Below are 16,094 nucleotides of genomic sequence, written 5' to 3'. Positions count from 1 at the left end.
TGTTTCTCAGGTCACGTTGGTTCCATGCCTGGTTCCATTCATGCCAGTGTGTCCTTGAGCAAGGCACAGAAACCTGTGTGTGTGTTTGTGAGGGAATATAAAGTGCTTTGTTGTGCACGCATAATATCCATTAAGTTTAGCCCTTTACTGTAAGTGTGTTAACCCCCTCACATTAATAAAAGATGAAGGTCACATGATTCTTAATGTTATGGTACACCACTCTGCATTCTGTCTTGTGGTTTCATATTTTTCTTTAACATCATCTTAAACTGGAATCATTTAGATTGAGATGACCTCATTTAGGCCTGCGTGCTTCCTGATTGGCTCCCTTCCCCCTCATTGCATGATGTCAGAGAGCTCGTCAGTGATGCAGTACACCTGAGAAGGTGTTGCTCAAGCTATAACATCAGCTGCATGCTCAGCTCACTTTTAGTTTGTCTTTTCTTGCACTCACACACTGCAGAAGTTCCAGTGCATTTTATCCCTTTAATACTACTATACTATTAAGGTACACAGCTTAATGTAGTGAAACAAATTAGACCTAACTGCAAGTCATCATTTGGAATAAAAGTAATGATCTTTTCTTCTCAGTTAAACTGGTTCTTCTATCAGGTTGGTTTCATCTCTGACTCCACAGAGACTTTCAGCTGTAATTTAATTCCTCTGAATGTTAATAAAGTGCACACAGACCCTAACCCACACAGAGCTGAGAGAAACATTCAGATCAAACCGCTCTGACAGCATCAGCAGCTCATTTCTTCAACTTTAAACCTGAAGAGCCACATTTAAAATGAAGCTAAATGATGAAAACAATACGTATGTGCTTTAATCAGATTTGCAGCTGAAGTCACATTAACATAAAACCGTGAGGATGTTTCCACAGTTCAACACTGCTGCTCTGAGGAAGCATTAAGACTCACCCTTTCTGTCCTCTAGTGGCCAAAATCACACAATGCTGCAGGTATAAGACATTTAAATGATTAGTCAAGTGTATTATTATTGGTCTGCTGTCCACATGCGGCGGTTGTTCTCTAAGTGAAACCACATTCTCTGGTTTAAACTGCTGCAGCAGCCAAAGCAGCAACTTCCTGTCTGAGATTAAGAGACAGCTGGAGACCACTTGGTCCTCTTAAAGGCCAACTCAAAGCAAAAGGCATTTTATTTTGTCTGCTACAGCATACATACATACATACATACATGCATACATACATACATACATACATACATGCATACATACATGCATACATACATGCATGCATACATACATACATGCATTCATACATACATGCATGTACACACGTAGGCAAAATTGTTGGTACCCTTCCGTTAAAGAAAGAAAAACCCACAATGGTCACTGAAATAACTTGAAACTGACAAAAGTAATAATAAATAAAAATTGACTGAAAATGAACTAATGAAAATCAGACATTGTTTTTGAATTGTGGTTCAACAGAGTCATTTTAAAAAACAAACTGATGAAACTGGCCTGGACAAAAATGATGGTACCCCTAGAAAAGATGTAAAATAATGTGACCATAGGGACATATTAAACTAAAGGTGTGTCCTGTAATTAGCATCACAGGTGTCTTCAAACTTGTAATCAGTCAGTCTGCCTATTTAAAGGGTGAAAAGTAGTCACTGTGCTGTTTGGTATCATGGTGTGTACCACACTGAACATGGACCACAGAAAGCTAAGGAGAGAGTTGTCTCAGGAGATCAGAAAGAACATTATAGACCTTCATGTTAAAGGTAAAGGCTATAAGACCATCTCCAAGCAGCCTGATGTTCCTGTGACTACAGCTGCTCATATTATTCAGAAGTTTAAGGTCCACGGGACTGTAGCCAACCTCCCTGGACGTGGCCGCAAGAGGAAAATTGATGACAAATTGAAGAGACGGATAATACGAATGGTAACCAAAGAGCCCAGAACAACTTCCAAAGAGATTAGAGGTGAACTCCAAGGTCAAGGTACATCAGTGTCAGATTGCACCATCTGTCGCTGTTTGAGCCAAAGTGGATTTAATGGAAGACAACCGAGGAGGACACCAAATCATAAAAAAGCGAGACTGGAATTTGCCAAAATGCATATTGACAAGCCACAAAGCTTCTGGGAGAATGTCCTTTGGACAGATGAGACAAAACTGGAGCTTTTTGGCAAGTCACATCAGCTCTATGTTCACAGACGAAGAGATGAAGCATCCAAAGAAAAGAACACTGTACCTACAGTGAAACATGGAGGAGGCTCGGTTATGTTCTGGGGCTGCTTTGCTGCATCTGGCACAGGGTGTCTTGAATCTGTGCAGTGTACAATGAAATCTCAAGACTATCAAGGCATTCTGGAGTGAAATGTGCTGCCCAGTGTCAGAAAGCTTGGTCTCAGTTGCAGGTCATGGGTCCTCAAACAGGATAATGACCCAAAACACACAGCTAAAAACACCCAAGAATGGCTAAGAACAAAACATTGGACTGTTCTGAAGTGGTCTTCTATGAGCCCTGATCTAAATCCTATTGAACATCTGTGGAAGGAGCTGAAACATGCAGTCTGGAGAAGGCACCCTTCAAACCTGAGACAGCTGGAGCAGTTTGCTCACGAGGAGTGGGCCAACATACCTGTGGACAGGTGCAGAAGTCTCATTGAGAGTTACATAAATGGCTTGATTGAAGTGATTGCCTCAAAAGGTTGTGCAACAAAATATTAAGTTAAGGGTACCAACAATTTTGTCCACGTCTGTACATACTGTACATGCATACATACATGCATGCATACATGCATACATGCATGCATGCATACATACATGCATACATACATACATGCATACATGCATACATGCATACATACATACATGCATGCATGCATACATACATGCATGCATGCGTGCATGCATGCATACATACATACATGCATACATACATGCATGCATGCATACATGCATGCATGCATGCATACATACATAAATACATACATGTATGCATGCATGCATGTACTGTATGTATCTCTGTTGTTCCAATGCTAATGGTCATTGTATTTTACATCGTTGGAAAGCCTGTTTATTTACCTTCACAATGATGTCCAGCTTGTAAGGATCATGCATGCATGCATCAGCACAGCTGATTATGTGGGTAGCGCCCAAGAAAAATTTGCCAAAATTCTCTGCCAATGCTAAACGGTGTATTCTCCTGTTGGTATTGTAAATGTAATGTAAAAAGGAGACATTGTGCTTGTAGCAGCAGTTAGTGTTTGAGATGTTTTCAGTGTACCACCTGCAACATCACATACGCTTTGTCCACTCGGCATTTCGCCTGCCTATATTTCCATTTTTTCGGGGGCTGTGTCCGCCATTTACGTAGATTCATTTTGGATGTGTGCTTGCACACGACACCACGACGTCATCAACGCATCATATCATCGGGGTACAACACATGCAGTCAAATCTGATCTGTTGAGTTGCACTGCGCATGTGTCCTACCCCCTAGCCCAATACCTGTCCCAGCCTCTTCCAATAGGCCTCGCATACCTTTAACTCTCACCTTTAACCTTTCATCCTGTCGTGTTCTGTAACCTCAGTCCAGTCTAAAGATCCTCATTGAATTCAGCTGCAGGTAATAGTGACACAGAGTTCTTCATGTTCCCAGATTACCATATTTAGTTATTTGTAATAAACATAGATATGCTCCTCAAATTGATGTCTATGTTTATATGTTAATGGATTGATTACACATGGCATGTACAGTAGTTATATGTTAATATAATATTGTTCTTTTTGGGGTTTTAATTCGAGTACTGATGGTGGTGCAAGAAGAAAGGTCACGCCATCAGTGCTCATTACAAATACACACTAAAACACCCGTTGTGGTTTGTTTCTTCTGTGGAGGTTCAGTCTCTCTGCTGCTGTTCATCCGTCGGATGTTGTGAACTCTCAGTCAGTCTTTCATCTCTCATGAAACCACAACAGAACAGTTAATGAACAGCACCAGACGGCGAGCAGAGCAGCAGCTTCAGCAGCAGCTCAGGAACTCCCACGAGGCTGAAAACACGTGAACAATGATCATGATCCTGTAATTCATATTTATATATCTGGACAGTCGTGCAGGTTATGCACTCTAGTCTTTCATTGAGCACTGAGTAGAGCTCCTTCTGTCATCAGCGTTATTAACTGGTCAATAATATACATATACTTAAAGTTGGACCTGTTCATTGTTCACACATGCAGGTCTCCAGTCATCAACTCCAGCAGCTGGACTTGTGGATGTGTTTTCTGTTTTTCTCCTTTGTGTGTAATTCTTCTTTCCTCCTTTTGTTTGTTACTTCCTGTTAACGTTCACCGCTGCAGCCACACATTTCACACTAACGTGTCTTTCTCAAGAAACCAGGATGTTATTAGGATTTCTTTAAGATGTGTTTTTTTTTAGATATAGTTTAGGTTAATCCTAACCCTTATATATAGTTTAGGTTAACCCTAACCCTTATATATAGTTTAGGTTAACCCTAACCCTTATATATAGTTTAGGTTAACTCTAACCCTTATATATAGTTTATGTTAACCCTAACCCTTATATATAGTTTAGGTTAACTCTAACCCTTATATATAGTTTAGGTTAATCCTAACCCTTATATATAGTTTAGGTTAACACTAACCCTTATATATAGTTTAGGTTAACTCTAACCCTTATATATAGTTTAGGTTAACTCTAACCCTTATATATAGTTTATTTTAACTCTAACCCTTACATATAGTTTAGGTTAATCCTAACCCTTATATATAGTTTAGGTTAATCCTAACCCTTATATATAGTTTAGGTTTGTTGAGGAATTAAATTGTATAAATCACAAAGGAATAGAAGTGACATTCATAGTTTAGAGACCCAACAAGATCCACCAAGCGTGTGTGTGTCACCGAAGCATCACAGGGGGTCGCGAGGTCTTCTTGATTTTAAGGCTTGTAAGACAAGTATTTTAAAAAATATACAGTTGACGTATACATTTCATTAATATCTGTGTATAAAACTAAAGGTTTGGAGTTAAAACAAGCAAAGAGCGAATAGAACAACGACCAAGCGTCAGGGAAAAGAAAACACTGAATTGATCTCAAAAGAATAATACAGAGGATTAAATGTTCCTAATAATGGGAAAACTCATCTCTGATGCAATATATAATAACATATATAATAATATATATAATAATATATATATAATAACATATATAATAACATATATAATAATATATATAATAACATATATAATAATATATATAATAACATATATAATAACATATATAATAATATATATAATAACATATATAATAACATATATAATAATATATATAATAACATATATATAATAACATATATAATAATATATATAATAACATATATATAATAACATATATAATAATATATATAATAACATATATAATAATATATATAATAACATATATAATAATATATATTATAATATATATAATAACATATATAATAATATATATAATAATATATATAATAATAAAATACTCTGTAATAAATTCATCCAGATCACTTCCCTAGTTATTGCCTTCACTATTTGGGTTAATTGTACATTTTATTAGTTGTTGTTTTGCTATATAATATGAAATATCCATAAAATGTCACTTAGTCCGCGGTCGTCACTCAAAGATAGAAAAAGGGAACCGCTGTCGTACTTCAGTCAAATAGACTCCAGATGTTCAGGGCAGATGTTGCCACCTGGTGGTGAAACATGGAGCTGCTCATTCACTAGTATAGGAGTATAGGAGTATAGGAGTACTAGGAGTACTAGGAGTATAGGAGTACTAGGAGTATAGGAGTATAGGAGTACTAGGAGTATAGGAGTACTAGGAGTATAGGAGTACTAGGAGTACTAGGAGTACTAGGAGTATAGGAGTACTAGGAGTATAGGAGTACTAGGAGTACTAGGAGTATAGGAGTACTAGGAGTACTAGGAGTACTAGGAGTACTAGGAGTATAGGAGTACTAGGAGTACTAGGAGTACTAGGAGTATAGGAGTATAGGAGTACTAGGAGTATAGGAGTACTAGGAGTATAGGAGTACTAGGAGTACTAGGAGTTCATTATGACATCTATAAAGAGAGACTTTGCATTTATAATTCAGAACTGAAAAATGCAAGGCGGTCCTTCTTCTCTGACATCATCACCAAAAACAATAACAGTGCATAACATGTGGGTTTCTCTTTCTTTAACGGAAGGGTACCAACAATTTTGTCCACGTGTGTATGTATGCATGTATGCAATAAAGTGAAGTGAGTATCATTAAAGTGAAGTGAGTATTAATAAAGTGAAGTGAGTATTATTAAAGTGAAGAGAGTATTATTAAAGTGAAGTGAGTATCATTAAAGTGAAGTGAGTATTAATAAAGTGAAGTGAGTATTATTAAAGTGAAGTGAGTATTAATAAAGTGAAGTGAGTATTATTAAAGTGAAGTGAGTATTAATAAAGTGTAGTGAGTATTAATAAAGTGAAGTGAGTATTATTAAAGTGAAGTGAGTATTATTAAAGTGAAGTGAGTATTATTAAAGTGAAGTGAGTTTTATTAAAGTGAAGTGAGTATTATTAAAGTGAAGTGAGTATTAATAAAGTGAAGTGAGTATTATTAAAGTGAAGTGAGTATTATTAAAGTGAAGTGAGTATTATTAAAGTGAAGTGAGTTTTATTAAAGTGAAGTGAGTAAAGTGAGTATTATTAAAGTGAAGTGAGTATTATTAAAGTGAAGTGAGTATTAATAAAGTGAAGTGAGTATTATTAAAGTGAAGTAAGTATTAATAAAGTGAAGTGAGTATTATTAAGTGAAGTGAGTTTTATTAAAATCAAGTGAGTATTAATAAAGTGAAGTGAGTATTAATAAAGTGAAGTGAGTATTATTAAAGTGAAGTAAGTATTAATAAAGTAAAGTGAGTATTATTAAAGTGAAGTGAGTTTTATTAAAGTGAAGTGAGTATTATTAAAGTGAAGTGAGTATTAATAAAGTGAAGTGAGTATTATTAAAGTGAAGTGAGTTTTATTAAAGTGAAGTGAGTATTATTAAAGTGAAGTGAGTATTATTAAAGTGAAGTGAGTATTAATAAAGTGAAGTGAGTTTTATTAAAGTGTAGTGAGTATTATTAAAGTGAAGTGAGTAAAGTGAGTATTATTAAAGTGAAGTGAGTATTAATAAAGTGAAGTGAGTATTAATAAAGTGAAGTGAGTTTTATTAAAGTGTAGTGAGTATTATTAAAGTGAAGTGAGTAGTAATAAAGTGAAGTGAGTATTAATAAAGTGAAGTGAGTATTATTAAAGTGAAGTGAGTATTATTAAAGTGAAGTGAGTATTATTAAAGTGAAGTGAGTTTTATTAAAGTGAAGTGAGTATTATTAAAGTGAAGTGAGTAAAGTGAGTATTATTAAGTGAAGTGAGTATTATTAAAGTAAAGTGAGTATTATTAAAGTGAAGTGAGTATTATTAAAGTGAAGTGAATATTAATAAAGTGAAGTGAGTATTAATAAAGTGAAGTGAGTATTATTAAAGTGAAGTGAGTTTTATTAAAGTGAAGTGAGTATTATTAAAGTGAAGTGAGTATTATTAAAGTGAAGTGAGTATTTTTAAAGTGAAGTGAGTATTAATAAAGTGAAGTGAGTATTATTAAAGTGAAGTGAGTATTATTAAAGTGAAGTGAGTATTATTAAAGTGAAGTGAGTATTAATAAAGTGAAGTGAGTATTATTAAAGTGAAGTGAGTATTATTAAAGTGAAGTGAGTATTATTAAAGTGAAGTGAGTATTATTAAAGTGAAGTGAGTATTATTAAAGTGAAGTGAGTATTAATAAAGTGAAGTGAGTATTATTAAAGTGAAGTGAGTATTATTAAAGTGAAGTGAGTATTATTAAAGTGAAGTGAGTATTAATAAAGTGAAGTGAGTATTATTAAAGTGAAGTGAGTATTAATAAAGTGAAGTGAGTTTTATTAAAGTGAAGTGAGTATTATTAAAGTGAAGTGAGTAAAGTGAGTATTATTAAGTGAAGTGAGTATTATTAAAGTGAAGTGAGTATTATTAAAGTGAAGTGAGTAAAGTGAGTATTATTAAAGTGAAGTGAGTATTAATAAAGTGAAGTGAGTATTATTAAAGTGAAGTGAGTTTTATTAAAGTGAAGTGAGTATTATTAAAGTGAAGTGAGTATTATTAAAGTGAAGTGAGTATTAATAAAGTGAAGTGAGTATTATTAAAGTGAAGTGAGTTTTATTAAAGTGAAGTGAGTATTATTAAAGTGAAGTGAGTAAAGTGAGTATTATTAAGTGAAGTGAGTATTATTAAAGTGAAGTGAGTATTATTAAAGTGAAGTGAGTATTAATAAAATGAAGTGAGTATTAATAAAGTGAAGTGAGTATTATTAAAGTGAAGTGAGTATTATTAAAGTGAAGTGAGTATTAATAAAGTGAAGTGAGTATTAATAAAGTGAAGTGAGTATTATTAAAGTGAAGTGAGTATTATTAAAGTGAAGTGAGTTTTATTAAAGTGAAGTGAGTATTATTAAAGTGAAGTGAGTAAAGTGAGTATTATTAAGTGAAGTGAGTATTATTAAAGTGAAGTGAGTATTATTAAAGTGAAGTGAGTATTAATAAAGTGAAGTGAGTATTATTAAAGTGAAGTGAGTATTATTAAAGTGAAGTGAGTATTATTAAAGTGAAGTGAGTTTTATTAAAGTGAAGTGAGTATTATTAAAGTGAAGTGAGTATTATTAAAGTGAAGTGAGTATTAATAAAGTGAAGTGAGTATTATTAAAGTGAAGTGAGTATTAATAAAGTGAAGTGAGTATTATTAAAGTGAAGTGAGTATTAATAAAGTGAAGTGAGTATTATTAAAGTGAAGTGAGTATTATTAAAGTGAAGTGAGTATTATTAAAGTGAAGTGAGTATTAATAAAGTGAAGTGAGTATTATGTAATCACAGGGAACCTTTTAAAACTTGTAATACTTGTTTTTCATAACGAGGAAGAATCTTCTCTGAGTTAATGTCGGAACAATTTACTTTCTAATTCTGAGTACCGAAGGAACTGAAACCACGAAAACATGCAGTTTAATGTTTATTAAAAACTGTACAGTGTGTGGAATCATTCAAAAACAGAATTCATCATCATTGTTATCAACACTGTAGAAAACAAACTAATTAAAATCAACCTATAACTCCTCCATATCACTTATTCATTTATTCCTCCTTAATAATATCTAATCAGGCACTTTGTAAAAATACACAGATGGAGTAAATCTTAACAATCAAAGTCAAAATCAAGTGAGATAAAAAGAGCGCTGCTTAATTCCCAGCAGAGCTTCGACTCAACAGCTGAAAACACTTTTTCATTTAAAACATCCCCATTTAGAAAAGAAACACTCGATGAATGAAGCACTTTTTAAACCCAAATCACACACAGCATGAGAGAGAAGAGGAAAGAGCACATGAGAATGAATGAAGGGCATTATTACTTTAAACTACTGGTTCATCATAAAACACAGATCCAGCAGAGGAGGCATCATCTGCTTCCATTACATTAATCTAAATGAATTAATCCAATCCAAACTCTTTGACGTCAGATCTCTTTCATACGTTGGTTTGACGTGATGAGCTTCATCAATAATCAGATCTCATTCATACGTTGTTTTTTTACATCTATTCATATGTTAAAGGCTTTAAAAATGAATCGATGATGATTGAAACTCACTTTGTGACTCACCAGAACCAGAACAGAACCAGAACAGAACCAGAACAGAACCAGAACAGAACCAGAACAGCTGCCGGTCGTGGCTTCCTATCGGCTCATTTAATGGATGTTAACAAACAGCAGCATGATGTCAGTTGTTCAGGTTTTTGGGGATGTATTGTTGCTTCATATAGCACCTTTAAAAACAACGTACGGTCTGTATTTAGTCTGTTATTATTATTATTAGTTTGGCCTTCAGGTCTTGTACTATTTTATAGATTTGTGTTTCCAAAAATCTTTCTGGTCTTCCTCTAACTGAACTGTGCAGCCATTTAGTTCGTCTCACATCAACATTTGTTACGGATCCCTGTGAGGTTTATCACTTTCAGTACTTTGTGCAACTTCTGCTTTCGTTTCCCAATTTTTGATCGTTTTTATGTGCAAATAAACAAATAAACAGGAAGCGTAAGCGCCCTGACTGCCGGTGGTGTCGGTTCAGTCGGAGTGGAGGGACAGAGCCACTTTGAGGCAGCCCAGCTCTTTGCCCTGGCTGCCCAGGACGCCCTGGACGCGGTAGTTCCCGTTGGTCAGCCAGTAGGGCAGGTCCATGTAGGGCAGGTAGAAGTCCGACTGAGGCAGCGAGTACGAGCCCTGAGGACGCAGAGAGGAGGTCACGCTTCATTCACACATTAACCACAATTTATGACGATTAGAACAAAGCATGTCTTGGTACCATTTGTTAAATATGCTAAACATTAATATAATATAACTATTGTCAATGTAAAGTCTCTTGTGAGACCCCGTATTTAATGGAAGTGAATATGAAATAGTGTATTTGATGCATGTATTAAAGATGTATTGTACCGAATGTCTTTGTTTACATTCAAAGCTTCTATTGAGGTTTTCAGATGCACGTCGTCACATTTATGACGTCTTCCTCCTAAAAAAACTGATTTATTCTTATTGTGGTTATAATATATATATATATATATATATATAATATAATATTATACGTAAATGAATCTCACGGTGCGGTTAGATTGCTGCTAGACCGCCCCGTTCATACCCCGGTTTTTAACCGCAGTGAAGATGCTGTTTGAAAGGCTAAACGACAACAAAGATGAATTGAAGCAGAATATTCTGTTGATTGTAAATGTTGACCTCAACACTCGGAGTTATTGGAAATGTTTGGATCACACGAGTCGGAAACAATCCTACGCAGCCGCTACTGGAATCTAATTCTGCAAATAGTATAATACTATTAATATTAGTGTGGCCTGATCTTTATCTGCAACTGTGCACCGGCTCTACCAATTTATGAATGAAGCTTCCAAGCTTCCAACTACTGAGCACAGCCCTCATTTAGTTTAGTTCAAATGTGGTACAGCACCCCCCCCCCCCCTGTTATTGATGTGTTACAGGGACATTTAGTAATGTGGACTTGATCTGTATGTACAGAGTTCCTCTCAGTGTTTCACTCTGCTTCAGTCTTTTAGCTTCATGTTGTGTGTAAACAGTGTAATTAAAATGTGTCTCTAGCACAGATGTTAACATCTGTTTCCCCTGATGGGATCCACTGAATCAGAGCTTCTTTGATGGTTTGGTAAGCAGCAGGAAAAGCGACTCACAGCTTTGAAGGGGCAGCGGCAGGGCAGTCCGTAGGTGTGCAGCGGTTCAGGACAGTCCTGACCCGGAGGGATCAGCTGGTTCAGGATATCACAAGCGTCCGGATAGTGACAGCTGCCCAACTCCTCCACACACGGCACCTTCACCCAGAAACCTGCCACCTCCTTCTCCAGGGTCACATTCACCTGACGAAGAGGAGACAACACAGTTTAAAGGTTCTGGTCTGGAAGATCGAACAACCTCAGGTCAAAGAAAAAAGACATTCTAGGTTCTTGAAACTGGGAAACGGACGGTGAGCATCAAAAACGGAAAATAAATATAATAAAGATATAATAAAATAATGAAGTGAGAGGAGAGACAACATTTCTGAGTTGTTGTCGCTGGACGCCTGAAACTGTCAGATCTGTCTCAAATGTCCCTCTTACTATAATAGATATAATAGCATTATCAGAAAACAGAAATAACCTTTATAGATATTAGGTCAACAATAAGATTAAAAACAGCATCATGTGATCTAACCAAGAGGTGATGATCTCATCATAGAAGTTAAAGATGTAATAAAGATATAAAAGTAAAATAAAGAACAACAACAGACTGTAAAAAGAGACACATGAGGAAGATTAAACATTAAAGTGCAGTTAAAACGCTGAGTCGAGCTTTCAGGAAGTCACATTATTGTCTGGTTCCCGACACCGATGAGAGAAGTGATAACGATCTTATCGTCATGGTGACGAGTAGCTTAACCTCATCAACAGGAAGCAAACACTTCCGGCTCCATCTGTGTTTGGTAAACAAGATACAAGATATTAATTATATGTTGAAAACTGATTCCTATACATATATATATGTAATTCACCTAGTAGAAATACCAAACTCTTTATGGTTAAGGTTTATTTTTTATAGTATTTTTATTGTAATTTTCTTCTATTCTATATTTATGTTTCTTGATTTTGAATCAAGGAGGCTCTGAGGAAGTGACGACGTAAAGAACTGCTCATACTACAGTTTATTCACACAGAGGTAGATATATACATAGTGAGTAGTGGACAGTTTGTGATTCTGGACGCCGTCTCAGTTTAGTTTGTCCTGAACTTAAAATCAAAACACCACAAACAAACAAACTACTTATTAAGAGAATGAAGAGATGGAGGAGGAGATGAGACGTGAGACGGTCGTATGATACCGAACGGAGGCTCAGAGGATTAGTGGCTCCGTTCGGAGGAAGTTTATTCTTCTGTTGAAACGACTGTAAAACTGTTGAGTCAAGAGAATGACTGTAAACCTGCTGAGTCATGGTGTTTCTAATCCCACATGACTGCAGCTTTACAGTCAAATAAACCACTTCAGCTGCATTTCTACCTCCAAACCGTTAACATACATTCATTTAGATTAATGTGTGTTAATGTGAAATTAAACCGACTGAATGACTCAAACTAACTAAGAGAACAAAAGAAACACTTTGACCTTTCTGAAGACAGTTTTTGACGTGTTTATGTCCTCACCAGAAAAATAATAATAATAATAATAATATAATAAATATATATAATATATAATATACAATATAATAAATATAATATAATATAATAATATATAATATAATAAATATGAATTAAAGACAAAAAGCTCTATTAACACAAATTGCATTAAAAAAAGCTTTGGACATTTCCAGACTTTCTCTCTGTGTTACTGTTCACATTGTTCACAGTGTACGTGCACAGTGTTTACAGATGTAAAGGACAACAGAAGACGTGGTGGATCATCAGTGTACTCACAGACAGCGGAGCAGCGAGCTCTACAGATGTGGATCCAGAGGCGGAGGCCATCAGGTCTCCTGGGATGGAGATCGGGTCTGGACTCACAGTCAGAGTCTTCAGAACAGCTGGAGCATCTGGCTTCCCACAGTTCTTCCAGTCGAAACCCAGAACCTGTCCACAACACACCGAGTTAACGTCCACAACACACCCAGTTAACGTCCACAACACACCGAGTTAACGTCCACAACACACCGAGTTAACGTCCACAACACACCGAGTTAACGTCCACAACACACCGAGTTAACGTCCACAACACACCGAGTTAACGTCCACAACACACCGAGTTAACGTCCACAACACACCGAGTTAACGTCCACAACACACCGAGTTAACGTCCACAACACACCGAGTTAACGTCCACAACACACCGAGTTAACGTCCACAACACACCGAGTTAACGTCCACAACACACCCAGTTAACGTCCACAACACACCGAGTTAACGGGCAGAATCACAGTTTGGACTATTTCCTACAGATCAAACATGGTTCTCAGTTTGTGTCTCCGTTCGACCTCCAGACAGATTCAGTTCATCTCCAACCTGAAACCTGAAACCTGAACCCTGAAACCTGAAACCTGAACCCTGAACCCTGAAACCTGAAACCTGAAACCTGAACCCTGAACCCTGAACCCTGAAACCTGAAACCTGAAACCTGAACCCTGAACCCTGAACCCTGAAACCTGAACCCTGAAACCTGAACCCTGAACCCTGAAACCTGAACCCTGAACCCTGAACCCTGAAACCTGAAACCTGAACCCTGAACCCTGAAACCTGAACCCTGAACCCTGAAACCTGAAACCTGAACCCTGAAACCTGAACCCTGAACCCTGAAACCTGAACCCTGAACCCTGAACCCTGAACCCTGAAACCTGAACCCTGAAACCTGAAACCTGAACCCTGAACCCTGAAACCTGAACCCTGAACCCTGAACCCTGAACCCTGAAACCTGAACCCTGAACCCTGAACCCTGAAACCTGAACCCTGAACCCTGAAACCTGAAACCTGAACCCTGAACCCTGAACCCTGAAACCTGAACCCTGAAACCTGAAACCTGAAACCTGAACCCTGAACCCTGAACCCTGAAACCTGAAACCTGAACCCTGAACCCTGAACCCTGAACCCTGAACCCTGAAACCTGAACCCTGAACCCTGAACCCTGAAACCTGAACCCTGAACCCTGAACCCTGAAACCTGACAGAATGTTTCTAACACCATGAACACAAAATAAAAACTCTGTTCAGAACTCACTTTTATTAAATTGCTTTGCTCGTTAGTCTTTTTTATACATGTTTTATTTTAACTAAATATTGTTAAAGTATTTCATGTGCTAATGCTCAGTTTGATAGTAGTTAAAGAATACCATATAAATAATGGTTATTATTATTATACTGTGGGATGGATCACATGTTCTCATACCACGTCTGCTGACTCTCCTCAGAATATATATATACGTACATATACACGTATATATATACGTGTATATGTACGTGTATTAGTAGCAGTATTACAGTAGCAGCAGTATTAAGGTGTATTAGTAGCAGTATTACAGTATTTAGTTTAGTTTAGTTAGTATTAGTAGTAGGTAGGTTAGTAGTAGTAGTATTATGGTGTATTAGTAGTAGGTAGGTTAATAGTAGTAGTATTAAGGTGTAGTAGTAGTATTAAGGTGTAGTAGTAGTAGTATGACAGTAGTATTAAGGTGTAGTAGTAGTAGTAGTAGTAGTAGTAGTAGGGTTAGGGTTAACAGCAGTAGGTATATCTTACCTTCGCTCTGCTGGTTCTCTTCAGTGGGTTAGGGTTAGTAGTAGTAGTAGTAGTAGTATTAAGGTGTAGTAGTAGTATTAAGGTGTAGTATTAAGGTGTAGTAGTAGTAGTATGACAGTAGTATTAAGGTGTAGTAGTAGTAGTAGTAGTAGTAGTAGTAGGGTTAGGGTTAGCAGCAGTAGGTATATCTTACCTTCGCTCTGCTGGTTCTCTTCAGTGGGTTAGGGTTAGTAGTAGTATGACAGCAGTATTAAGGTGTAGTAGTAGTAGTAGTAGTAGTATTAAGGTGTAGTAGTAGTATTAAGGTGTAGTATTAAGGTGTAGTAGTAGTAGTAGGGTTAGGGTTAACAGCAGTAGGTATATCTTACCTTCGCTCTGCTGGTTCTCTTCAGTGGGTTAGGGTTAGTAGTAGTATGACAGCAGTATTAAGGTGTAGTAGTAGTATTAAGGTGTAGTAGTAGTATTAAGGTGTAGTATTAAGGTGTAGTAGTAGTAGTAGGGTTAGGGTTAACAGCAGTAGGTATATCTTACCTTCGCTCTGCTGGTTCTCTTCAGTCCAGATGTTGAGCTGCTGTTGATCTTTAAAGTTAAAGTTGAAACTAGAATCAGACTCAAAGTGAAGAGATGAACTCCATCCATCATGATGCTCCGAGAGAAACCCAACACTATCACTAACACTAACACACCGACTCTGACCGACTCTGACCGACTCTGACCGACTCTAACCGACTCTGACCGACTCTGACCGGAGGAGAAACAACCCGCTGAGGAGACGGTTACCCGGTAAACTGACCCGGTAACGGAGCTTTAAACCGACACACCGTTAACAGAACCAGACCTGAACCAGGCTGACGGTAGATCCAACACTAACCCGGTAACGGAACCGACCTAACTCTAACGAGACCAGACTGACGAGGAACTGAAGCTACTTCCGTGTTTACTATCACACCATCAGGTCACATGACCACCGAGTCACATGACCTGCAGCTACAGCACACATTAAACACAACTGTGTGTATATATATATATATATATATATATATATATATGATAATAACATCTAATGGACTAAATAAATTTAAAATTGTATTAATTCATTTATTATTATTTTATTAAATCTGTAATTGAACAGTGAATGGGAGGACTCTTTATTGTTATTTTGGGTAGGTGTATTATTATATATTGGTGGGACTTG

General features: G+C 36.5%; 1 protein-coding gene across 1 annotated transcript; it reads right to left on the bottom strand.

The window, feature by feature from the left end:
* Nucleotides 1-9,070: 9,070 nt before the first annotated feature.
* LOC119494726 (ganglioside GM2 activator-like) lies at nucleotides 9,071-15,845 on the bottom strand. The gene is made up of 4 exons (XM_037780833.1): nucleotides 15,431-15,845; nucleotides 13,094-13,246; nucleotides 11,324-11,506; nucleotides 9,071-10,346 (listed from the first exon to the last, which is right to left on the bottom strand). Exons 1-4 carry the CDS (start codon nucleotides 15,539-15,541, stop codon nucleotides 10,191-10,193), a joined length of 603 nt encoding a protein of 200 aa, XP_037636761.1. The 5' UTR covers nucleotides 15,542-15,845; the 3' UTR covers nucleotides 9,071-10,190.
* Nucleotides 15,846-16,094: the final 249 nt, after the last annotated feature.

The sequence above is a fragment of the Sebastes umbrosus genome, chromosome 9, assembly GCF_015220745.1.
Source record: "Sebastes umbrosus isolate fSebUmb1 chromosome 9, fSebUmb1.pri, whole genome shotgun sequence".
Taxonomy (NCBI): Eukaryota; Metazoa; Chordata; class Actinopteri; order Perciformes; family Sebastidae; genus Sebastes; species Sebastes umbrosus.
The sequence above is the reverse complement of the archived record's forward strand: the minus strand, read 5'-3'. Positions and strand labels throughout refer to the sequence as shown.